This window comes from Myotis daubentonii, chromosome 1 (assembly GCF_963259705.1).
Source record: "Myotis daubentonii chromosome 1, mMyoDau2.1, whole genome shotgun sequence".
Lineage (NCBI taxonomy): Eukaryota > Metazoa > Chordata > Mammalia > Chiroptera > Vespertilionidae > Myotis > Myotis daubentonii.
The window spans coordinates 19,609,059-19,634,685 of record NC_081840.1 but is presented as its reverse complement, the minus strand read 5'-3'; the positions used below and the strand labels follow the sequence as shown (position 1 = coordinate 19,634,685).

Sequence of the window (25,627 nt, the reverse complement as noted above, 5' to 3'; positions counted from 1 at the left end):
CTTAAGGGTATGTCAATAATAGCTCAATAAAGCTGAAAATGACCCTTTGGGATAGCAGAACCCTGACCTTCAGGCCTGAAGTCTGGGGTTGATTGCCTTTATCCTGCTGGGACATTCTCTGACCTGAGCAGGCACTAACACAAGCTTCCTGGTCTCCAGTTCATACTTCCTTCTGCTGCTGCTTCTATGGATGCAACCTTTGCAGGGTTTTTATCACCTTTGAGACCCTCCTGGAACCAAATTCGGCTTTTCTGCTTCCCTTACCACAGGCCTCAGCCTTCTCTCCCACATAGAATACAGTTCCTTTACTATTTCCTCTGCAGGAGCTTTCCCTCCTTGCCTTAAGGAAGAACCTTGCACTGTGGTTTCTGCTTTTCCTCTGGTTGGCCACTATGTGATGCTTTCTCCCAGATGGGCCGCTTTTGGTACAAAATATACAGCATCCTGCATGAAAACCTCAGTTTATCAACCCCAGGCCTTGCTGCCCCAGGAACACAACTGGGACTCTGGCGGGTTCTGAAGTAAGTTAGTTGCTTCCCTTTATGGATTTGGTTGCTCAGTACATTTAAAAAAATATATCTTTATTGATTTCAGCGAGGAAGGGAGAGGGAAAGAGAGATAGAAACGTCAATGATGAGAGATAATCATTGATTGGCTGCCTCCTGCATGTCCCCTATTGGGGATCAAGCCCGCAACCCAGGCATGTGCCCTTGACCGGGATCCTTCAGTCTGCAGGCTGATGCTGTATCCACTGAGCCAAACCAGCTAGGGCCTCAGTACATTTTCTATTTAGCTTCTCTGGTCATATCCCATCTCAATTTAAAACATGTTTTTTTCTCAAACATGCCAAACTCTTTCCTACCTCTGGGCCTTTGCACTTGCTATTTCATTTGCTTGGAACATGCTTCCTCATCTTCTCCATGGCTGACTTCCTCATTTATCAGGTTAAGAAGCCTCAAAGAGGCCTTGCCTGACTACTCTTATTTTTTTAAAAAATATATTTTTATGATTTTAGAGAGGAAGGGAGGGAGAGAGAGATAGAAACATCAATGATGAAAGAGACTCATTGATTGGCTGCCTCCTGCATGCCCCCTATTGGGGATTGAGCCACAGCCTGGGTATGTGCCCTTGACCGGAATTGAACCTGGGACCCTTCAGTCCACAGACTGATGCTCTAGCTACTGAGTCAAATTGGCCAGGGCGGCCTGACTACTCTTTTTTTTTTTTTTTTAATATATTTTTACTAGAGACCCAGTGCACGAAATTTGTGCATGGGTAGGGTCCCTAGCAGCTGTCAGTTGCAGGCTGGGGCCTCCCTTTCTTGGCTGCCAGCTGTCAGCTGGGGCCTTCCTTTGTTCTGCACTATCTCCTGGTGGTCAGCTCACGTCATAGAGAGCTATCGAACTCCCAGTCGGTTGAACTCCCGAGGGGACACTTTGCATATTAGGCTTTTATATATATAGGTTTATTGCAGAGAGGAAGAGAGAGAGAGAGAGAGAGAGAGAGAGAGAGAGAGAGAGAGAGACATCAATGATGAGGGAGAATCATTGATCGGCTGCCTCCTGCACACCCCACACTGGGGATTGAGCCAACAACCCAGACTGGGAATTGAACCGTGACCTTCTGGTTTATAGGTCGATGCTCAACCACTGAGCCAAGCCAGCCAGGCTGCCTGACGACTCTTTACCACACTCCCCAGCTTCTTTTCTTCACAGGGTTTATTACATTATACAACTATCCTATTATTTCTTTGCTTCTCTATTGTCTCTCTCCTCCTACCCCACCCCAACCAAATGACACTGCCAGGGCCAGGACTTTGCTATATATCCTGAATTTAATGCAGTCCAAATTTATTAAAGTTTTTTATACCGTTTGGTCTTATGTTATCTAATAAAGACTACCCTGAGATTATAGGATGTTTTCCTTAACACCCCTCCCCCCCCCAAAAATTCTGATCTTGCTTTTTCCCTTTAAAATCTTTAATCTACCTGGAATTAGGTTTTGTGTGTGGATGAGTTAGGGACCTCACAGATACTTAGTTGTTCTAGTTAAGAAACTGAATAGGTTATCTTCCTCCATTGCTCTATAATGCTAGCTCTTCCATATCAAGATTCTATACATGGGTGGACCTGTTTCCAGACTCTTCTAGGCTGTTTCATTCCCCCTCTCTGTCTATTCCTATTCTAATACCACCTGTGTTATTTTTATAGTTTTATAATAAACTAGAGGTCCAATGCACAAAATTCACTCAAGAGTAGGCCTTTCTTCCCTAGCTGCCAGCACTGGCTTCCCTCTGGCACCTGGGACCCGGGCTTCCCTTTCAGCTGCCAGCAGGCACCGGGACCTGAGCTTCCCTCGCAGCCCCGGCTTCATCTGGAAGGTCATCTGGAAGGATGTCTGGTCTAATCAGCATATTACGCTTTTATTATTATAGATGGAAGGGCAAGTCCTTGAAACATGTTACTTTTCCTCAAAAGTATTTTGCCTATGCTTTGCCCTTTGTTTTTGCATATTAGCTTGTAAAGGTCCAGAAAAAGTCTTGTTGGAAATTTAATTGGAATTGCATTGAATCGATAGGTGAGTCCCACTCCCATCTCTTCCCACAGGAAGTAGCTCAAGAGGTGTTTGTAGAATGCATGAAAGTCTGATGTCTCCAAAATACATCTTATGGCCCTAGCTGGTTTGGCTCAGTGGATAGAGTGTCAGCTATTTTTATTAGAGACTTATTTTTGAGTTCTACTGTTATATAAGGGGGAAAAAAATCCTATGTACTCTTAGAGTGTCAGCCTATGGACTGAGGGGTCCCAGCTTCGATTCTGTTAAGGGCATATGCCAGGCTGTGGGCTCAGTGCCCAATAGGAGGCATGCAGGAGGCAGCCAATCAATTCTCTCTCATCATTGATGTTTTTATTTTTTTTATATGCGTCTGTTGCTTTTTTTTGTTTATATATAAATTTTTTTTTTTTTTACTTCAGAGAGGAAGGGAGAGGGAAGGAGAGCTAGAAACATCAATGATGAGAGAGAATCATTGATCGGCAGCCTCCTGCAGGCCCCCACTAAGGATTGAGCCTGCAACCCGGGCAGATGCCCTTGACTGGAATAGAACCTGGGACCCTTCAGTCCACAGGCCAAGGCTCTATCCACTGAGCCAAACTGGTTAGGGCATCATTGATGTTTCTCTCTCTCTCTCCCTCTCCCTTCCTCTTTGAAATCAATAAAAATATATTTACAAAACACACACAAAAAAACCAAAATACATCTTATGAACAAACATTCGATAGCTGTCAGAACGAACAAATGGGGGCCAAAGATAATTAAGATTAATGAGCATATCCGTGCTACTTAACAACTGCCAGTACATTTCTTCCTTAACTACTGGTTCTAATTCCTTATTAAAAACACACAGCCCACAACGCCATCCTCCACTGAACACTTTCCTATTTGGAAAGCCTCTTGAAAAACAAGTTTTCCGGGAGATTCCATGTCCGCGGCCCAGGCAAAGAAACAAGGCCATCTGACAGGTACAGTGTCGGTGACCCTTTGCCTCCTCTAGTTCAGCAGTCCAGCGGGACCTCGGCGGTTCTGTGTCCGGGGTCCCTGCGGCTTAGGGAACCCAGAACTACAAGTCCCGGCAGGCCGCGCGGCGCTCGGCTCAACCAAACGCAACCAGGGGGTGGAGGAGAGCGACGTTTCCTGACACCTCCGGTTCCCGGCTGCGGTGGGAGGTCGGGCGCCGCGGCGCTACTTCCTTCTGGGTGAGTAGGGCGGTCCCTCTGAAGCGGGCGCAGAGCCGGGGCCGCCAGGGTCTCGCGGCGCGTGGAGCGCGGGGAAGCCAGCGTGGACACGCCGGGCGCTCTCCCTTGCTCGGGCCACTGCAGCCACCTGGGGAGCCTGGAGGAAACCCCAGCCGTGACCTTGTCACGCCGGGCGCGGGCACGTGGCTCAGGTGGCTGGCAGTGCCCCGCCCCCTCGGCGGTGACTCTCCTGCCTGGCTTACTTCGATATTTATCAATATATTGAAGCGTGGCCTGGCTTCTTCGGTGGCGCAGTCTTGCCTGTAGGTAGAGCTGGAGCTGGAGGGCAGCCGGGTGCTCACCCAGACGTCCTCAGCCCCCGGTGATCTGTGAGCTGCAAGGCGCAGGCAGCTGGGACTGCGGCGTGTGCTGAACCAAAGCAGGGGCCACGCAGAAGCCGGCCCTCCCGCCTGGCGGTGCGTGCGGCGGGCCCAGAGCGCATCTCGTTTCCAGCACCTTGCAGGGCCTTGCATTTTCGGGTCGCACAATAAATGAGTGCCCGTGACAGCCCCGTGTGTGGAGAGCAGCCTTTAGAAGACACCGGTGCAGCTCTCTCCCCAGTTTAAGTGGCATTTACTTTCGACTGACTAGGAAGTCATTCAATTCAACAAGTATTGATTGATTACCTCCACGATGCCTGGTACTTCGTGGGTGCTCAAGCTATATTTGCCCAGTTGAAAGTGAATTAGAGTTTATCTGTGCCTTCCCACAGTTTCTTGAAGCAAGTTCCTATTGCAGTGATTTTCAAACGGTAGCTGGAATCAGAGCACCTGGAGGGCTGTTACAACACCATGCTGGACCCCACCCCCCAAAGTTTCTGATTCAGTAGGTCTGAGTGGGGAGCAAGAATTTGCATCCACTTAGGGCATGGGGATGTTGCTGTCTGGAGACTTATTTTTGAGTTCTACTGTTATATAAGGGGAAAAAAAAATCCTATGTGCGCTTACCCTTTACACCTGGTTATAGGCCTTTCTGTTCTTGTTTGCTGGTTTAATTTTGTAGTTATTACATCATATTCTATCTTATGTCATTACTGGCTTGGCTATTTTTCAACAGCCTTCATGGATGCCAGATTTGATCTCTGCTGGGAGAGTTTGCATTTCATTTCTTTCTGATATACACTTTTTCTTGTCAGACAAGGGACCTGTAAAATAAGAATAGTGCTTGATTCAGACATCCATTCCTTCCCCTTCCCCTCTGCCCCAACTCACTGACGGACTCCAGTGACCCACCTCAGGGCCCAGCCAACCACTTGTTTGTCTTTATTCTGTGCTCTCCTGGTTGGAAAGACACACCTGCATTCAAGTTCAGGCTCCATCACTTATTAGCTTCCCTGCTGAGTTTCTTACCTTTTCTAAAACTCAACTTCCTTATCTATAGCATGAGGCCCTAGTAGTGTGCACCTCAGAATACGTTGTGCAAGTTACATGACATGTTTAAGCACTTGGCATTCTACCTCTTGCTTAGCCTGCTGCTGGCTCTTGACACTTGATTTTCCACTGTTCTCCCTGAGGCCCTCATTCCCAGGAGAATGAAGAACCTCTGTTCCTTGATTGGATGAGATTTATTTTCCCTGTCTACTCTGGGACCTTGGCATCAGTCAGGGATTCCTTTATTTAATCAATATTGATTCAGCCACCTCTGGGCATCAAACACTAGGAAGGGAAGTGTGGTTACGCTGGGACTGCATCACTCTCTATAGGGCAGGACAGATTATAAACCTGCCCAGGCCAAAACCTGGGCATAGACTCAACATCTTTCCAGACACAAGACATTATGGAACCATCTGCCTTGTTTGCTTTTTATCCATGACAGTAACCAGGAAAAATAAGGCTCATTTGTCTAATAGTCTGTCTAGGAAATGGGAAGAGGCTGTGATCATTTTACAGGCGTAATGGAAGTAGGGCCCTATTTGCTTTTCCTCTGTGACCATTCTCACCTGGGCACCAAGCAGGGCGAGATGATTCCAGGCTTATTGTCACAGAATGTAACGTGGGGAGGGATGGTAACTGAAAAGGTCTAGCCACTTATAGGCCTGTGAACAGTAAGTGTGAGGTTCCCCATTTAGTTCTGTCCAGGGAATGGATATTTCATTTGCCCATCAACTTCCAGACTTCCCTGTTGCCTCATTTCATCACCCACCGTGGTGTTCCCCGGGATCCAATGAGATGGGCTGTAATCATAGCTTTGGCAATAACACAGCTCTCCTAAATGTCTCATAGGCTAGAATCGGTTGTTTCTAGTGCGGTCTTTGGTTGCTTTTGTGACATGTTGATTGCCAGGGCTCCAAGCAGCATCTTCCATATGCCTGGCATTGCTTGGGTGTGGTAGAGGGTCAGAAATCATAGTCCCTGCCCAGAGTGGCTGATTTAGTTAACGTGTGAACAGTGGTAAGAATGTTGGTGAGGAGAGGTCTGGGAGGACCTTTCAGAGGGGTCACCTATCATAAAGAGTAGGGCCCAAGCTCTTACTCCACCATTTACTACCTGAGCCACCTGGGCCAAATCACTCACCCTCTGTGCTCATTGGTTTCCTCGCTTATACCTGGGGCTGGTAATAATATTTCTCACCTCACTGGGTTGTGTGGAATATCAAATGAGATAATGAGTGCAAAGGGCTTTGTAAAGGTTAGTTATCGCTAATGTTATTTATCTAATGATTAGGTTTAGGGTCTTGGTGACCTCAGTCGCCCCTCCCCCTTCAAGTGTATGTTGTTATGCGAGGTAACTCAGGTGAAAGTAAAAAGGCAAGTAAACAGAAGAGAGTAGGTGATCCATTAGCAAAGGGTTTAATAATGAGAGGTGTTTTTCATGGACTGACATATTTCACGGCTGACAGGGTCTTTTAAAATACCCTGAGGGAAGCAACTCATTTGCATGTTAAAGACTCCCTGACACCTTATGGAAAACTCCCCCTTCAGTCTATTTAGACACAGTTTGGCTCCTATATCATCTATTTTATGTTTTTCAATTTCCACCTCTTTTATCTCTGCGGACATTTGTATGAAAACCAGGTCTTGGGAGTTATGTTTATTTTGCAGCTGCTTCCCCACCCAGAGGTTGTCTCAAGGCTAAGGGTGGCCTCATCGCCTACAAGGACAGATGTGGAGGATGGTGCACTAGGAGATGGGGTTCAGAGGAGGCGAGGGCTGGGAGCTGGTGCTGGGGGTGTCCAGAGGGGGATGGCTATCCAACTGGCAGCCCTGGGTATGTGATTCTCACCTGGGGACGTATGTTGTTACTGGCTCTGCGCAGGCTCATGGGGTATAGTTTATCCATTCACTGATTGATTCACTTAGTAAATACTTTTGGAATACCTACTATGAGCTAAGCCAAGGTTTGGCCAACGATAGCTTGAGAACCAAATCTGGTCACATCCATTACTTTACGTGTCATCTAGGCTGCTTTTTGCCTTGAGCTACAATGCAGGGTTGAATAGTTCTGATATTGTAGCCTGTAAATAAAAAAACATTTACTGTTTGGCCCTTTAGAGAAATAGTTTGTTGACTCCTGTTCCAGGTAGGACAACAGCATGTGCAAAGGCCCTGAGGCCAGAATGTGCCTGGCATGGTTGAGCAACAGCCAGTGCCCTTGGAGTGAGGTGGCAAGGGGGAAGGTGGGAAGGGCTGAAACCCTGGATGGAATTGGGCAGTCAGGTCAAATAGGATCTTTTAAGTCATGCCAGGGCCTTCACTCTTCATCCGAGTGAGGTGAGACCCCACGGGAGAGTGGTTTGCTGGTGCATCTCTCCTGGGTTCACCTCTCCTTTGGGAGCTGCAGCTGTGGTTGAAGACTAGTCTGATTAGAATTCCCAGGAGAAGCAGCCCACTGAGTGCAGTAGCCCCAAAGAGTGACTATGTAGCCATGGTGGACTGAGCAGATACAAGTAGGGTGGGAGAAGGTATCATGGAGTCAGAAGCCTACTTGGTCCCACTGACTGTGAGTGTGGGTTTGGTTAAACCTATCAGGTCAGCAGGTGGACATTGAAACCCTAACCGTAAAGTGCCCTACAGCTCTGTGAGTAACAGTTATGGTGTTTGCACTGAAAGAGCTCACAGTCTAGACAAGGGGCAGTCTATTCTAACGAAAATCAGCCAAATGTGGAAGGCTTACCTGGCTGCTTCTGACCCCTTCTGACCTGGGCATAGAAGCCTAATGACGCCTGTGTGTGCATGGTGGTTTAATAATAGTTACAAGTAACGACTGTTGACATGCTCTGCCACTTTTCCTATAGAAAAAGGCACGTCTCGTCACATATTCATCATCTTTCCTCTTGCCCTCTTTTTCTTCTCAGCACTTCATACCAGCTGGCATTCTAATATATTATGTCTGTGTGCTTAAGATCTGTCATCCCACTTAGCGTGTAAGCACTACATGGGCAAGGACTATGTTGAGAGTTGGCTGGTGTGCGGGGTACTATGCTGAATTTATTATATACATGATCTTATTTTATCCCAACAACTTTTGAGTTGGGTATGATACTGTCTTACAAACAGAAAACTGAGGCGCAATGAGATTAAGAAAATGACCCAAGATCATACAATCTATTAAGAGCCTAGATTTGAATCCTGGTCTGTTTATGAAACTCAACTGTTCCTCTTTCTCTACTTGCCTTCTGCAGTTTGGGAACATGGCCAGAAAGGCTCTCAAGCTCGCTTCCTGGACCAGCATGGCTCTTGCTGCCTCTGGCTTCTACCTCTACAGTAACAAGTACTTGGACCCTAATGACTTTGGTGCTGTCAGGGTGGGCAGAGCAGTTGCTACGGTAGGTGTTTTTTTTTCAATTGGGGGCGGAAAGGAACTGTCATATTACATGCAGGTGTTCATATATGTAGCAGATGGACATGCTGGTCACACATTTGTGGAGCTACACACGTACCTATCCTTACCTGTGCAAAGCTCCCTCTTCACTGTTGCGCAGGCATGGATATATACCTTCTCATTCCGACATCCCTGTATACACAACCTCTGCTGTCCTGAAGTTAAGGAGAGTAGGATTGTACAGGATCTTTGTGTGAAAGCCTACATTTTAAGTTCCATATCTAATTTTAGTGACAGACTCAGAGGACAGCGCTCCTCAGTGAATACCTGAAAAGAAGGGTTTGCCATTTTGATTAAATTGTATCAGAAAACTTGGTCTCTCTCTCTCTCTCTCTCTCTCTCTCTCTCTCTCTCTCCCACTCCCTCTTCCTCTCCCTCTCTCTTCCTCCCTCTTCCTCCCTCTTCCTCCCTCTTCCTCCCTCTTCCTCCCTCCTCCTCCCTCCCTCTCTCTCCTCCCCTCTCTCTCCAATAAGCTAGTGTGAATGGTTCTTGATGCAGGGCTCATAGTCAGCATCTAGGCCTCAGAACTTTGGGGATTCCTTCCAGTCCCCTAACTGACTGAGAATCTGAGTTGACGATGTGACCATTGATGGTTTTGCCCACTGGCTCAGGAGCATCATTCTGTTGTGTGTCCTCTGTGGAAGGTAGCCTATATCATTGTCCCATTTGCTTGTGGGTAGATTGCTACATGCTTCATGCTTTCTTTCCTCCTCTGTGTCCTGCAGGATGAGCTCATCCTTTCTCCCCTGGGGATAGCTGTATTCTGATGCACAGTCTGTTTGGGTTGTTGTCCAACCATTTCTTTAATACTTGGTGTTATCAAGTCTTCTCCCTGGCCTAGCTCAGAGGGGAGGCTGCTGTAGTGCCTACCTTCTAGGGAAAGCCGAGTCAGGGAATCACGACAGACAATAGATAAGCAGAGCATGGACTATGTAACGATTTCTGTGTTTTCTGAGTGACTTTTTGGGGTCTAGCATTGTCTCATATGCTTTGAGGAGTAGAAGCAAACTGTCCCACTTAGACAAAGCTTTGAAGGAGCTTCTGGCTGAGAAGTGCTCATGTGACTGGGTCAGAAAACAATCTACAGCCATGCACTGGCTCAAGATGAGTGACTCCGACGACCACTGCTGTGGGGCCTCAGACACAGGAGTGAGCCCTTGGGCTGGGAGTCAGGATGAGTGCCATGGGGAAGCAGGGTGTGATAGAGCCTTAGGGATTTGAACACTTGGACAGAAGGGAGGAAGGTCTTTACCAGTGCTTTATAAACCAGCCACTAGGCTGTGCGTTCTTTAAAGCAATGATGGTGAACCTTTTGAGCTCGGCGTGTCAGCATTTTGAAAAACCCTAACTTAACTCTGGTGCCGTGTCACATATAGAAAGTTTTTGATTTTTGCAACCATAGTAAAACAAAGATTTATATTTTTGATATTTATTTTATATATTTAAATGCCATTTTACAAAGAAAAATCAACCAAAAAAATGAGTTCACGTGTCACCTCTGACTCGCGTGTCATAGGTTCGCCATCACTGCTTTAAAGGAGAGGGCTCTGGTCTTGACTGTTCTTCTGCGCTGCTTAGTGACCAGGTCTTGGTTGTGGTTGCCGTTCAACAAGTATATGTCAGGTGGAATAAAGGTTTGGGGTGCAGATGAAGGAACAAACTCCTCTCAATATCAGCTTTGTAAGCCCCTTTGTTGTGGCAGAATGCACGAGAGAATGATCAGCTAGCACTCTGAGGGAGGAAAGTTTAACCTTTATTTCGCAGATCTGCTAAATAAAGGGGAATTCTGGATCCAAAGCTTGAACTGAACTCGTGGGGAGGCTCTGACCTATATATCTCCTGTGGCGGGCGGGCCCCTGAGGGTCCCTGCAGCTCTGTCCGTCAGTCTTGGCTGGGCCTTGGGGGCATGCTCCGCAGCTCTGCCCAAATCAGCTGTGGCTGGGCCCTGGGGTTAGGCTCTGCAGCGCCACCCAAGTCAGTCAGAGGGGGGAAGTAAGACTACAGTTTTAACCAGATACTGAACTATGTTGCAAGCCCTCCCCCCCCCCCCCCGCCCCCTCTTATTTTCCTTTTCACCTTAACCTCTAGGGCAGTGATGGCAAACCTATGACACACGTGTCAGAGGTGACACGCGAACTCATTTTTTTGGTTGATTTTTCTTTGTTCAATGGCATTTAAATGTATAAAATAAATATCAAAAATATAAATCTTTGTGTTACTATGGTTGCTAATATCAAAAAATTTCTATATGGCACCAGAGTTAAGTTAGGGTTTTTCAAAATGCTGACACGCCGAGCTCAAAAGGTTCGCCGTCACTGCTCTAGGGTGTGAGTGTGTCCTCACCTTAACCTCAGTTGCTCAGTTCTAAAAGGGGATGTTTGGGCGAGGCAATCTCCACAGCTCCTCCATGCCTGAGATATCTGGGAGACTGTAGTCTTCTGATTCACCCGGGGTTAAGGGGGCTTCTCTTGGAGTTTTGGCCAAGGGACCAAGAATCAAAACTTATGCTACTAGGGCAAACATAAATATAAAATTATGTTTATTAGTGATACAGAGAGTGGGATACGCTTACCCAACAGCCCTCATTCAATTAGTATTTACTGAGCATTTACCTATATGCCTGCCACGGTAAGGACAAGCCCCTGCGCCCATAGAGCTGAAATTCTAGCACAGGCGAGACAGTCCATATACAAGGACACAAGTGAGCAAGTAATTTTGGATGGTGGTTTGTTATGACAGACAATTGAGAGTTCCTGGTGGGTGAGGCAACTTTAGATTGGAACTCTGCAGAAGTGGCATTTGTGCAGAGCTCTGATTAGCAGGAAAAAGCCAGCCAGGTTAAGACCTGGGGGCAGAATCGGGGAAAAAGGAGACATATGTAATACTTTAAACATCAAAAAAAAAATCTGGGGGCAGAGTGTCTGAGGGGTGGGACTACCGGTTCCCCAATGTTAGGGGCCTGCAGCTTTAGTTCTTTGGCAGAGGGGTCCTATTTGATGCCGGGGCACTAAGCTTTCCCCTTCCTTGCTTCGCAGACAGCTGTCATCAGTTATGACTATCTCACTTCCTTGAGGAGTGTCCCCTATGGCTCGGAGGAGTATGCACAGCTTCGCTCTGAGGTAAGGACTCTTGGGACCCGTCTGAGCCTGACCAGGACTGAGTAAGTCCCGAAGTGGCTGCAAAGGCAGCACACTTCCTGTGTGCAGGGGCCAGTGTGGGGATCGAGGATGGGGGCTGGGGAGGAAGGAGGGAAGGACCACCTCCTCATTGGAGGTGCTGTGGCAGCCAGAAGGGGCTGGGCTGCCAGGCTGACATCAAGCTGGATCCTGTAGTGCCAAGACCATCGATCTACTAGGCACTGTCAGGGAGGCTGGGGTGTGTTTCTGGGATGACTCAGGAGGAAGGAAGGCTCTGTCTCTGAGATAACTCAGCTGGCTTCCAAACTGCTTTGTCAGGCAAAACCCAGTTGAAAGAGGTTAATTGTTTTTCTGTCCTCTGAGGGCGACACTGGGGCCTCTTGTAGGCCTCTGGGTGGAGCTGTCGACTCCACACACTCTGTTCTCACTTGGAATAGGGTGGTTGATTTTGATGCTGTGACTAGATATGCCAGAGAGTTGGGGCATCAAGTAAGAGGGCATCTTTGTTGAATGTAAGTTGAGTTTGGGGTCAAATGTAGATACTTTTGGATCCTCCAGAAAGATATGTCTTTGCTCAGCCCTTTGCCCCTTAGAAAATTCCAAGTCATCCTTCCAGACTCAGCTCAAACATCTCCCCTTATCAATCATCTTTGGTGGATGGAATAATTAATTTTTAAAAATTTATTTAACATTTTCATTATGGAAATTTCAGCCATCCATAGGGGTAGAGAGAATAGTGTTATGAAGTCCTGTGGAACTGTCATTCAGCTTCATCAATGATCACTATTTTGCTAATCTTGTCTTATTACTTCCCCCTTTATTCCTTTGTTTATTTTTTATGCATTTATTTATTATTATTATTATTTGTTGAAGTATTTAAAAGCAAGTCTCAGGCTTTGTATTATTTCATGTGTAAGTACTTCAGTATGTATTTCTAATAGATAAGGACCTTTAAAGAAACCATGATCATACCTAACAAAAATAATTCCTTAATAACTTCTAATGGTCCACATTTAAATCTTCCTTGTTGTCCCCCCAAAATATTTTTAAAGTTGGTTTGTTCAAATCTGGATCCAAATAAGGTACAAATATTGCATTTGGTTGATGTTTCCTGAATCCTTTCAAATCTATATTTCCCCTGCCTCTTTTCTTTCATTATTTTTTTGAGCTTTTTTGCTTATTGAAGAACCAGATCATTTATCCCCTAGAATTTTCCACATTCAGGATTTGGCTGATTGCATCCTCAAAGTGTCATTTAATAGGAAATAGTTTTGCATTGCACACAATTCAAAATATATAATATTTGAACATACAAAATGATTCTCAGATCCCTGTTCCTCAGGATCCCAATTTTCCTGCCTGAAGGAGGTCATTATTTCCTGTGTATTATTTTAGAGACAGATTCCTCTTTGAATTTAATCACCCTACCTTTATTCCTGCCACAAATGATAGTTGGTCTTTTTCTCTCTTAAGACTATAGATTCTGTTCAATCAGGGATTGGGTCTTTTTTATAACTTCTACCTCTAGTGATGATGCCTGGGACTGAGTTGATTGAATGTCTGTGTCAATGCCAAGCTGCACCTTGCTAGCTACTTGCCTTGGGAGAGGCCCCAGAAAGAGAGTAAGGTTTGGAATCAGAAGACCTGAGTTTGTGCCTCAGCTTTGGCGAAGTCCTTTTGGGAACTGCCATTTTCCTTGTCTGTAGGCTGGAGATGGTTATACCCATCATTAAGGAATATTTTGTGAAATGTAAATGTAAATAAGTCAGATGGCTTCTAGAAGGTGCGCTCCATGAGCACAGGAACTTGTCTGTGTTGTGTTTCTCTGCGTCTGAAGCACCTACAACAGTGTCCCGGGCACAGTAGGTTCAGAATAAAGGTTTGTTGAATGAATGCATGAGTGAAAGTTTGTATTGGAAGGTCTCAAAGTCTGTAGCACTTAATGCCCCCCCGCCCTCTCCCCTTTTCTCTGCCCTCCTTTGTCCATCTAACTAATGCTATGGGCCTTGGAACTCACCAGAGCAACATTCTGCAGAGAGGGCCAAGGGCAGGGCAGGCAGGGGCAGGGGTGCCATGGAGACAGTCGCCTTCCATATGTAAGTTATCTGAAAGGCCGGGGTGCCGCAGGGCCTGGGGAAATTGAATAAGAGAGTGCAGCCTGGCATTTGACAAGAGGGCAGCACATGGTAGTTGGCACCATATAACGGGTGTGGGCTGGCCCTAGAGTTGTGCCTTGGAAGGACGAGCTGGCTGGCACTAAAGAGAACAGGTAAATACTGCAGGAGTGTGTTCTTCCATCAGAACACTTATCTGTTCTCATCCGAGTGACTGATAAAGGAGTGAGCGAAGGGTAAAACGTAATTATCTCACCTGTCAAGGCAGCGTCCCCAGGTCCTGGAGTACGCCAGAGCCAGGGGACGAGCTTGGCAGGCACTTTCAAGGTTGGTGCTCAGCTGACTTGGATCTCAGTGACTCAGCCCTGGATCGGGAGGGAGTGGGACCCGATGTGGAGTGTTTCCTAGGGGCCCAGTGGCACTTTGCTAGGCAGCTGAGGGTGTGGGGTGGGGCCCAGGGGCTTTGAGAATGAGATCCCTGGTGCTCAGGATGCTTGACGTTCAGACAATGGGCTGGAGGATGTAGGACAGTTTATTCTGACCGAGGGGTTGGGGTAAAGTGGACATATCTTAATTCTATATCTCAGGAACCATTCTTATCAAGAACCATTCTCATCCAAACTTTCCTTTGGGGAATTAGTCATGTCTCAGGTACTCACCATGAGGTTTGAATGGGGCTCATTCCATCCTCAGCTACAAGAGTGAGCATGTGACTTAGGCCCATTCCTCTGGCCCTAGAGATTGATTCAGGGAGGGCACCTGTGCCAGGCTGGGCAGTGAGCATAAGCTCCAGGACTTTTGGGGGTGTCTCCCATAGGACAGTGTCTTTTCTGCTGGATGAGCAGAGAGTATTGGATGTTGGCTTAGGGCTACTGGTAGCCGTCTTGCCCCCTTGACTGGAAAGCCCATTTGTGAATGCAGCCAGTATTGTGGAGAGTTGTGTCATTTGAGTCCCTGGATCTAACGGAGACTAAAGCCAGACTACCGCTAGACTTTTTAGTTATGTGTGCCAGGAAATTCTCTTTTTGCTTAGCATGGTTTGAGTTCAGTTTTCTATTACTTGCAACTAAATGGGTCCTGATACACTGGGGAATCTCGGAGGAGCAAGCTGGATCTTAAAGCACAATCAGGGTTTTGATAGGTCACAGCAGGACTTATCTCTCAGGAAGAAATGAAATTCAGAAATTCCAAAACAGTCTGAGGAGAGGTTTGGACGGTGTGGGTAGAATTTGAGCCATTTTGGCTTCTGGCTCACCACGAAGCACCTCTCTCTGTAAAGCAGTAGCAGTGGCTTTGCCCCAACTGAGTTTGTAAGAACCGAGATGAGAGGCTTGACGTAATTAAACACGGGGATTATTTAATCCAGCCAGAGAGGCGACTCAGAAGCACAGAGTTTGCCTTGTTGGCTCCTTATCATTTTAACGAACAAGTTAATGATTTCTCTTGTTCTTATTTCTACGTTTATTAATTGGAATTCTTCTATAAGGAAGAAGTGTCCCTTCTCCTTCAGTTCTTTACTGAAAATTTTTTTTATCACTATGAACTCATGGACACTTGTTTTATTCTATGAGTTATAATCCCAAAACAATTATTATTAATTTTATTATCCAAATTGTTCAAACGGTGGCCATTGGGAACTCATCAGATTTCTCCTGTCTTTTTATTTTTTTAAATATGTTTTTATTGATTTTTTAGAGAGAGAGAGGAAGGGAAAGGGAGAGATAGAAATGTTGATCGGCTGTCTCCTGCATACCCCCTACTGGGGGTTGAGCCTCAAACCTGGACATGTGCCCTGACTGGGAATCTAGCCAGTGACCTCTTGGTGCATGGGACGATGCTCAATCCACTAAGTCACCCTGGCCGGGCCCTGTGTCTTTTTGATATGCTTTATCATTTTTGGACACCATCTCAATTTTTTGGTACCACAAGATGCCCCAGGCTCTCCTTATATTTTCCTTGCTCTAGCCTTGTAATCAGTCACTTCTCCTTTTATTGGAGAATGATATTTAGAAACCAAGGTGTGGATGCATATGCTTTTGGGGTGTTATTGTTTCTAGACTCTCCAAAGAGACAGAGCCAGGAAATATATGTAGTTTACTTATTCATGAATACACTCATCTATCTTTATATCTATCTGTTCATCCATGCACTCACCCATCCATTAAAAATCATGAGTTCATACTGATATCTTCAATTTTAGTCTAACATCACAGAGTTCAGTTAGCCTTCTCCTTTTCCTTACATTTACCTTATTTTTCTGACAGTGAGAAACCTGCCTCTAATTATCTACAATATATTAACTGATTTGTTCACCCCAGTGTAGTTAAAACTCCCAAGGAATACAGAAGTAGGGACAGTGGCCTCAGATGGGTGAGACTGAATTAATTAGGGGGTATTTGAGCTGGGTTTGGAAAGGTGGTTAAGACTGAAACCCATGGCACTGAGGACAAGATGATTTTGGTTGATGGGTAAAATTTTAGAGATCGTCTGTAGGAAACAGACATTAGTTCTGTGTCTGGAGACTAGGGTAAGGGTGAGTGAATGGACACACTGGCAAATACAATTAGAGGTAGGTCATAGAGAGACCAGATGCCAAGTTTTATGCCATGGAAACTTCTAGAGCGAAGTTTTACTAAACCTTAAATGAATGCGAATGCTTAAAGTTACCAGTTTCTGAATATTTTTTGAGCTTTTACTCTGTCAGATGTCAGACAGTGAGTAGAAGAGTGAGCGCGCACGCGCGCGTGTGTGTGTGTGTGTGTGTGTGTGTGTGAAAGAGAGAGAGAGAGAGAGAGAGAGAGAGAGAGAGAGAGAGGGGTTGCATGGGCCTTTTCCTTTCTTAATCAGAGTCCTACTAATGAGAGGGGACCTTGATTGCTGCTGTGACTGGGAAGTTTGCTAATTTATTTATTTATTTTTTGTTAATCCTCACCTGAGGTTATTTTTTTCTGTTGATTTTGAGAGAGAGTTGAAGGGAAGGGGGGGGGGCGGAGAGAGAAACATTGATGGGAGAGAGACACATCGATTAGTTGTCTCCTTACCTGCCCTGACCAAGGGTGAGAATGGAACCTGCAATCCAGGAATGTGCCCTTGACTGTGAATGAACCTGGGACCCTTTGGTGCTGAGGCCAATGCTCTAACCATTTAGAAACACTGGCCAGGGCATGACTAGGAAGCTTTGTAGCAGAATTCAGTTTTGTGTCACTAACTGGGTCACCGGGCTCCCATGGTATCAGATGCTTTAGGACAGCAGTGGGTATTCCTATTAGTTACTATAATACTTAATATTTGGGCAGGAGGAGGGAATGATTAATGCTCTTTTCCTCCTTGCCCAAGAAGCAGAACCCAGGAGTTGTAGGACTCTGGCAGGTAGGGAGCAAACTGTCAGCCTGTTACTGATAAATGCTGGGCTGGAGCATGTGTCCTGGGTCTGTGAGTGAGTGGGCTTTGTTGGACTTCTCCCCTGAACTTGTTAGACTTATCTACCAGGCATAGACTTGTAGGGCAAGCCTCTCAGATAGGGGCCTGCATGCTAGGTCAGGGAGGCACTGAATACCAGTGCTCTGCAGGTATGAAGGTCTCAAAGGGGAGGAGAGAAGAAGGGCTGAGCCCACCATGCTGTGCTTCTCCCAACTCACCAGCTGCAGTTCCTCCTGCCACAAGGCGTGAGGGAGAGGGAGAGGAGAAGTCAGAAGCATTACACCTCTGATGGCGCTCCCTCCACGTGCTTGTGTGAAACAGAGATAGGAAGTTCACCTGCAATATTTACCCTCAGAATGGGAGATAGTTTTAAATGTGCTGCAAGGACCTTTTGTGCCTACTAATTTCAGCTAGCCTTTACACCTGACCTTGTTGAAGGACACAGATGCTTGAGTAGGGTATAGCAATTTTGGCATTACTGAAATCCGAATTAAGAGGGAGGGTCATATGCTGGCACTCTTAAGAACCATGGCATATGGTAGGGTGTTTGCAGGGGAAAGGGACTCAGTATGACCAGTGGATATTGGCCAGAGGAGTAGAGTAAGGGGCCAAGGTGGGGTGAAGCCTCTGTTTATAATTATTCCATTGAACTTGAGAAAGCCATCTTTGGCATCAGCTAGCTCAAGCCTTTGATATTCAGAGGTGGAACCGGAGGTCCAGAGGCGTGATGTCACTTCTTCAGGCCTCTGCAGGTTTGTGGCAGATCATGGGCTTGGGCTTGGATATCCAGGTCTTGTCCAATCTCTTATTCTTTGCATTTGATACTTGATTGTCTCCATTTATCAATTTTCAACTTGGGGGAAAGCCAAGTTGGGTAGAAAGTGGAACCAAAGAAGCTTGGGCAGTTGTTTTTTTTTTTGTTTTTTTTTCATTATGGGGACCGGGACCACACGCCCGGACCCTGCCAAGAAGAGGAGGGTTGGGCAGTTGTTCTTGCCAACTAGCTGCAGTGGCTGGAGTTGCTTTTCCTTGGGGTCCATCCCCCCTGGTGCGAGCCCTGAGGCTGATGTGCTGCTTGGGGTCAGTTTGGGAAACAGGGCAAGAGGGAGAAGGGCAATAGAGCCTCCTCCCTCGTATTCCTTTACCCATTCACTCAATCAACCAAACAGTAATTCAGCAAAGAATTGGAATTTGCACTCCTCGGTAGAGGGGAGTGCAGATCCTAAGCAGTGGTCAGCAAACGGCGGCTCACGAGCCACATGCGACTCTTTGGCCCCTTGAGTGTGGCTCTTCCACAAAATACCGACTTCTGCGCACAGGCCACGAAGTTTCAATTGCACTGTGCGTGTGCACCCGCACGTGGTATTTTGTGGAAGAGCCACACTCAAGGGGCCAAAGAGCCGCATGTGCCTCGTGAACCTCAGTTTGCCGACCACTGCCCTAAAGGAATCGGTAGATGCTAGCTCTGTGCTTCGGGAAAACGCTTCAACTCTTAAGCTATGGAAAAGCTGCCAGTTTGCAGGATAACCATCCTACCAGCTTAGTGAAGGCAATGCAGTTGGCAGTTTAAAGAGCTTGTTGTTCTGCAAGGGGAACTGTAGCAGTGTCTGGCTCTTCAGGAATATTCTCTGAAAGCTGGGACCATCCTGGCCAAGTCAGGACATGTCTCCACCACTTTCCATCTATTTTTTAAACATACTTTTATTGATTTCAGAGAAGAAGGGAGAGGGAGAGAGAGAAACATCAATGATGAGAATCACTGATCGGCTGCCTCCTGCACGCCCCCTACTGGGGATCGCACTCCAACCCAGGCACGTGCCCTAACCAGGAATCGAACCATGACCTCCTGGTTCATAGGCCAACACTCAACCACTGAGCAACACTAGCTGGGCCAATTCTTCCATCCATTTTAACCCATATTAATGGAGCCTGCTGTGTGCCAGGTTCTGTGTGAGGCCCAGGCTCAGAAGATGTAAAGGAAAATAAGATGTGTCCTCTGCCTTCCAGTTGCTCACAGTCTAGTGAGGAGGCGGGTGTGAAATCACAGTTGCAGGAGGATTGATTTGCCTTCATTCCAGCTCCGGTTCCTGACGGCAACTAGCTCCTGGGCCAGGAAGAGCGGGGACAGGAGCCCTACAGGAGAGGGTCTCCTCACCCAGCCGGGCGTGGGGTGCATGCCCAGGAAGGCCTCCTCCGGAGCAGTGGTGTCTAATTGTGCCACAGCTCTTTTGCATGCACGGTGTCTGTCAACCTGGGGTGGAAGCTTTTCAGTGAGCTTCCGTGCCCTCTGTGCCTCTTTTGCTGGTCATCAGGGAACATTTGCCTGAGAGTGTTCTGCCTAGAGGAGGAGAAAAATTGAATCCTTGCTCTCTTGGTGACCGGCTTTTTCAGTTTGTGATAATTTCTGCAGGAACATGAGCTGCATTTAATTTGCTCTAGTTGGGTCATCTCAGGACCAGGCCTCTGGAATAGGATGAGAGTCTGTGATGGAATCTAGCACGTCCTTTTTAGTTTTCTGTGTACCCAAAGCTCTCCGAGTACTGTATTGCAAAGCTGCATAACTTTCTGCAGTGGCCCTGACCTCACAGCCTTTTGAACTTGGGGAACATTCCGTAGGAGTGGGCTCTTGGGCCTTGGTGTGGTCTGGGGAGAGATCTGAGGGTTCACTCCCACCAGTGGGGATGCTGGAGGAAAATCTGGCGTGACCCCAGCTTCCCTTGGAGGGGCTCACAGCACAGTGGCTTCTCTGTAGTTCCTAGCAGACCACTCAAAGCCCTTGATTGCTGTAGACCACAGCCAATAACAATGTCCCATCTTGCCAGGTTTGCGTATTTCTTGTCTTTTTAAAAATGTGAAATATATAAGACCTAAGAAAAGCCTGCTGTGTGCCAGGCTAATGTATAAAAATAATGTAGTGATTACCCCTGTACTCACTATTTTAGAAATAACACCTTACCCTTACAATTGCAGTCCCCAGGTACTTCTGCCCTGACTTCAGCCTTCCTCCTAGTTAACCAGGCATGAGCTCAATCATGATTTGGTTGTTTATCACTGCCATGCACTTCCTTACGACCAGCCATTTTTTGTTTGTATGATATTTTTCATTCTGTTGACTCTTTTTCCATTACTTGGTTTTGTTCTAGGGAAAAATGTCTGTGAAATTGCAGATTTGATAGGCTAGCTCTCTCTTTTTAGGGGGTCTAATGCATATGCAAATAAGCATTCTGGGTACCACCCCCATTTGCCTCTTTACCACATTTTTGCACACTGTCACTGGTGCCGGTCACACTTTGAGAAGCACAGGCTGCACCGTCTATAGTAGACGCTGGGCCAAACTCTGGCTTGCACCCACCATTGCCTTGGTCTTTCTCCTGCTGGGTTTGGCCCCTCTCTTTCCAGCTCTTCTCTTCTCCGAGCTCACCCTGTTTATCTCCTGGTGCTGCTCCAGGCTGGAAGCTGCCTGTTGGGGTGGTGTTTGCTGCTGCTGTTCAGAGGCAGTGATTGCTTTCCAAAGGCCACAGCTGAAATGAAACAAAATAAGCCCCTGGGTTTCAGGTGATGGGAGGCTGTTGTTGTATGCAGCATTTCTCCATCCTGATCAGCACGAGTATCACATTAGCTGATTCCTCGTTTGCATGTGTCTGCAGTCCCCTTGCCGACACAGTCTGCCTGGACACACAGGGTTGCTTCCTCCTGCCGCAGAGCAGCAGCTTTCTAACTGCCAGGCCACCTGGTTCTTGTACGGTGGGTGGAGGAGGGCAGAGCGCCCTGCTCCCCAGAGACAGTGCTGTGTTGAGGTACTGCATTGACCTGCACCTAATGGGGCAAGAGCTGGAGAAACCACAGCTGCTGCCTATTCTTACCTGTCTCACACCCTGTCCCAGACTAACCACAGCTGGGCTTCCCTTTGCTGATTACATTTCCCGCTGGAAAGCTCCCAAGTGGCCTCTACCTCTGCCGAGGGTAGTGAAGGGCAATGGGCTGAAGCTATGTGATGAAGGATTCAGGGTGGGCATAAGCTGGGACTTCCTTACCATCAAGGTAGGTAGTGGCTTACCAAGGACAGTGGTGACATCTGTATCTGGAAGGGCAGCTTTCCCAAACCGGGAGAGATACTGTCTGCCTGTCTGTCATGGAGGGGAGTGTGACAGCTCGCTGTTGGTTCCCAACCTTTAGGCAATTAGAGTCACCAGGGAAGTCTTACAAAGTGCCGACTTCTAGACCATACACTCTAAAGATTTATTTTCCATGATCCGGGGTTGAGGCCTGGAAAACCATATTTTTAATGGCTTCCGTTGCTAAGAACAAGTGTTTACATGGACTGAACATGAAGGGACAGGTGCTATGCTAGGAGCTCTCTATTATCTTCTGGAACTTCATAGCAACCCTGTGAGGTAGATACGATTGTCATCAGCCCTGTTTTACAGATGAAGAAACTGAGGCAGATTGATTAACTTGTCTAGTAATTAGGTTTCAGTTTCCTGTGATTGCCATAACAAATGACCACGAATCGGTGGCCACTGACAACAGAAATGTATTCTCTCATAGTTTTGGAGCCTGGAAGTCCAAAATCAAGGTGCCAGCAGGGCCACACTCCTTCCGGAGGCTCACAGGAAGGATCCTTCATTGCCGTGTCTGGCTTCCGGTGGCTCCCGGCATTCCTTGTGGCTGCACCACTCCACTCTCTGCCTCCATCTTCTCTTCTCTTTCTTAAAAGGACACTTGTCCTTGGAGTTAGGGCCCACCCAGCCAGTCCAGGGTGATCTCTTCAAGATTCTAAACAAGGCCCTGCCAGTGTGGCTCAGTGGTTGAGCATCGACCTATGAACCAGGAGGTTCACGGTTCAATTCCCGGTCAGGGCACATGTCTGGTTTGTAGGCTCGATCCCCAGTAAGGGGTGTATAGGAGGCAACCGATCAATGATTCTCTCTCGTCATTGATGTTTTTATCTCTCTCTCCCTCTCCCTTCCTCTCTGAAATCAATCAATTCTAAATAATGTCACAATCACAGGTTAGGATATGGTGCCAGCATTCAACCCAACCGGGTCTTGAATTTATCCACAATAGTGTGGCTCCTGAGCAGGTGCCTGTGACCACTTGACTTACTGGCTGTCTCTTCTGGACTGGCTGACTCCTAGATTCCTGCGGGCGAGCTGAGGTGTGGATTTCTTTGCTGTATCAGGGAGTTTGAACCCTTTGTCAAGCTTTGAGAAACCAGTGTTTTCTGCTACCTCTCTCCCATCCCCTCAGCCCTCTGCCATTTCTCCCAAATTCTCACAGCTTCCTGTGCCCAGGAGGGTGGGCCACAGGGGCCATGAGGCCATACTCATCCTGGCCTGGCCAAGCTGTATTTCTCTTGCCTCACCAGCCATGCCTCCAGGATAGGAATTGCTGGAGTAGCAGGTATAGTGAGAAGGCCATGGTATACTTAATAAAGTTGATGGAAGGCACTCTGCAGCCGTAAGGGTGAGCGAGGCACTTGTTAATAACAGTAATAATCGAATAGCCTGTTCTTGATTTCCTGCTTCTTTACTGTCTTGGCCCCAAGCAGCTATTTTCTAACAAATTAAAATCTACTCAGCTTCCTTTCTGTCCCTGAGTAAAACTTCCCTCAAAGCTCTTGCTGGCGACAGCAAGCCTTTTTAATAGACTTTTCCTTGTAGAACCATGAGACATATGTCCAATTAGCAGAATAACTTCCCTTAAATATACAAATAAACTGTTGACTGATAATGGCGGGACATATGTGAGGCTAATTTAAGGCAGCGTGGTTCAGGATCTGGGGTACCGCCCCCTTCCCCAGTCTGTTTCCAGGCCTTTCCTTCCCTGCAGTTTCTTGCTAATGGAACAGAGCTTCACGCCCCACATGCTAGAGGAGGAAGAGGGACATCTCTGTGCTATACACGGTCACAGCGCCAAGTACCTAAGCCACTCATTCATGTAGTGAAATAGTGCAGTTAATATTTAGTGAGCACCCACCACACCGTGTGCCAGGCACTGTGCGAGGTGCAGGATATGCAATGGCCTATTCTTTTTTTTTTTTTTTGATTAAATCTTTATTGTTCAGATTATTACATTTGTTCCTTCCCCCCCCCCCCCCATAACTCCCCTCCTCCAAGTTCCCGCCCCACCCTCTGCCCTCACTCCCCATCCACTGTCCTCATCCATAGGTGCACGATTTTTGTCCAGTCTCTTCCCACATCTCCCACACCCCTTTCCCCCCCAAGAATATTCAGTCCATTCCCTTTCTATGTCCCTGATTCTATTATAATCAACAGTTCATTCTGTTCATCAGATTATTTATTCACTTGATTCTTAGATTCACTTGTTGATAGATGCATATTTGTTGTTCATAATTTGTATCTTTACCTTTTGCTTCCTCTTCCTCTTCTTAAAGGATACCTTTCAGCATTTCATATAATCCTGGTTTGGTGGTGATGAACTCCTTTAGCTTTTCCTTATCTGTGAAGCTCTTTATCTGACCTTCAATTCTGAATGATAGCTTTGCTGGATAAAGTAATCTTGGTTGTAGGTTCTTGGTATTCATCACTTTGAATATTTCTTGCCACTCCCTTCTGGCCTGCAAAGTTTCTGTTGAGAAATCAGCTGACAGTCGTATGGGTATTCCCTTGTAGGTAACTGAGTTTCTTTCTCTTGCTGTTTTTAAGATTCTCTCTTTATCTTTTGCTCTTGGCATTTTAATGATGATGTGTCTTGGTGTGGTCCTCTTTGGATTCCTTTTGTTTGGGGTTCTCCGCGCTTCTTGGACCTGTAAGTCCATTTCTTTCACCAGGTGGGGGAAGTTTTCTGTCATTATTTCTTCAAATAGGTTTTCAATATCTTGGTCTCTCTCATCTTCTGGCACCCCTATAATTCTGATGTTGGTACGCTTGAAGCTGTCCCAGAGGCTCCTTACACTATCCTCGCATTTTTGGATTCTTTTTTCATTTTGCTTTTCCGGTTGGATGTTTTTTGCTTCCTCACATTTCAAATCATTGACTTGATTCTTGCGCTCCTCTGGTCTGCTGTCGGGCGTCTGTATAATATTCGTTATTTCAGTCCGTGTGTGCTTAATTTCTAGTTGGTTCCCCAATATAAGATCGAGGGTCTTATTAGTTTTCGTGTAGATCTCATTAAGTTTATCGGCAGCTTCTAAACAGTTCTTGAGAGACCTTAAAAGTGTGGTTCTGAACTCTGTTTCTTCCATTGACAATTTTGTCCTGTTTCTTTGTCTCCGCATTTTGTTATGCTTCCTTGGTGCACCCCCTAGTGGTCTTTGTTCGGAGTCTTATAGATAAATCTTGATTGTTGTAGCTAATTCCAGGGAGGGTTTGACCTCCAGGCCAAGTGGCTATGAGAATCAGCTGTGTCAGCAGTGAGAGAACTTCTGTCCTCTAGGGAGGTGCTAATCTAGCCTTTGCCTGAGGCTATCCGGCAAATGGTTCTGCGCTGGGCTTGGGCGGGGCGGGTCGCACAGGATCAACAGGGTGGTCCGGAGAGAGCAGTTATGGCAGCTCTCAGTCCTGTCCCCAGGGGCTCTGCCTCTCTGAGTCCCAGCACCCGCTGCAAAGCTCGGAGAGAAAGCTGCACTCGCTCTGACCGAAGCCAGACAGTCCACTTCTCCCGTTTGAGCCTGGGTCCCTAAAGACTCGCCCGGATCTGGTGCTCAGAGTCTGCGACTCCCTCCCGATTGAAAACAACAACCGCGCCCTCCGCCGCCAGCCCGCTCCGCGCACTCCGCACCTCAGAATTTGACTTCAGCACTGCGCCTCCTCTGTGTGTCCGTATGCGTTTCTCTTTCCTCCTAGTTGTAGGACTTCCACTCAGCCAGTGTTCCTGTGTTTCTGGGTGATGTCCGTTCCGTGTTTTAGTTTCACTTTTGAAGTAGTTGTTCAAAGCAGCAAACTCCGGCGTTAACCTATGCTGCCATCTTGGTTTCTCCCCCAATGGCCTATTCTTGAGGGGACCAGAGATAACTATCAGTTGATGGAACTCAGAGTGTCCACTCTAGGAGGCCAAGGATTCGATCTGATCGCTTGCTGCTTTATCCACAGCACTTGGAACAGCACTGGGCACATGCCAGGCTCACTAAGCACTTTGTAGAGGATTCGGGAGGTTAGTAAACAAGATAATGTCAGGTCTTGCTGAGTGCCCTAAAAGAGATAAAATGTGCTCATGGGAAAAAAAGTGACTGAAGATGGGCTGGGGAAGGGCTCTCTGACGGGGACTTTTCAGTTGAAATTAGAAAGTGATGAAAGAACCAGTAAGAAAAGAGCTGAGGGAAGACTGTTAGACGAAGAGGCAGGGTGGGCTACATAATTTTTGGGGCCCACTGCAAAAGC

At 46.9% G+C, this 25,627-nt stretch overlaps 1 protein-coding gene across 7 annotated transcripts in view; it reads left to right on the top strand.

Annotated features, from left to right (window-relative positions):
* The first annotated feature begins 3,654 nt into the window (after positions 1 to 3,654).
* The window catches only part of ADCK1 (aarF domain containing kinase 1), a 115,411-nt gene continuing 93,438 nt past the window's right edge, over positions 3,655 to 25,627 (top strand). For 3 of the 7 annotated variants that reach the window (XM_059689221.1, XM_059689239.1, XM_059689201.1), the window contains exons 1-3: positions 4,036 to 4,057; positions 8,415 to 8,558; positions 11,650 to 11,733. In XM_059689221.1, the coding sequence (XP_059545204.1) occupies positions 8,424 to 8,558; positions 11,650 to 11,733 (219 nt within the window). In that variant the 5' untranslated portion in view covers positions 4,036 to 4,057; positions 8,415 to 8,423. Of the gene's footprint in view, positions 3,756 to 3,895; positions 4,058 to 8,414; positions 8,559 to 11,649; positions 11,734 to 25,627 lie in introns of those variants that run through there. The other 4 variants (XM_059689212.1, XM_059689247.1, XM_059689257.1 and 1 more) reach the window with 4 other exon arrangements.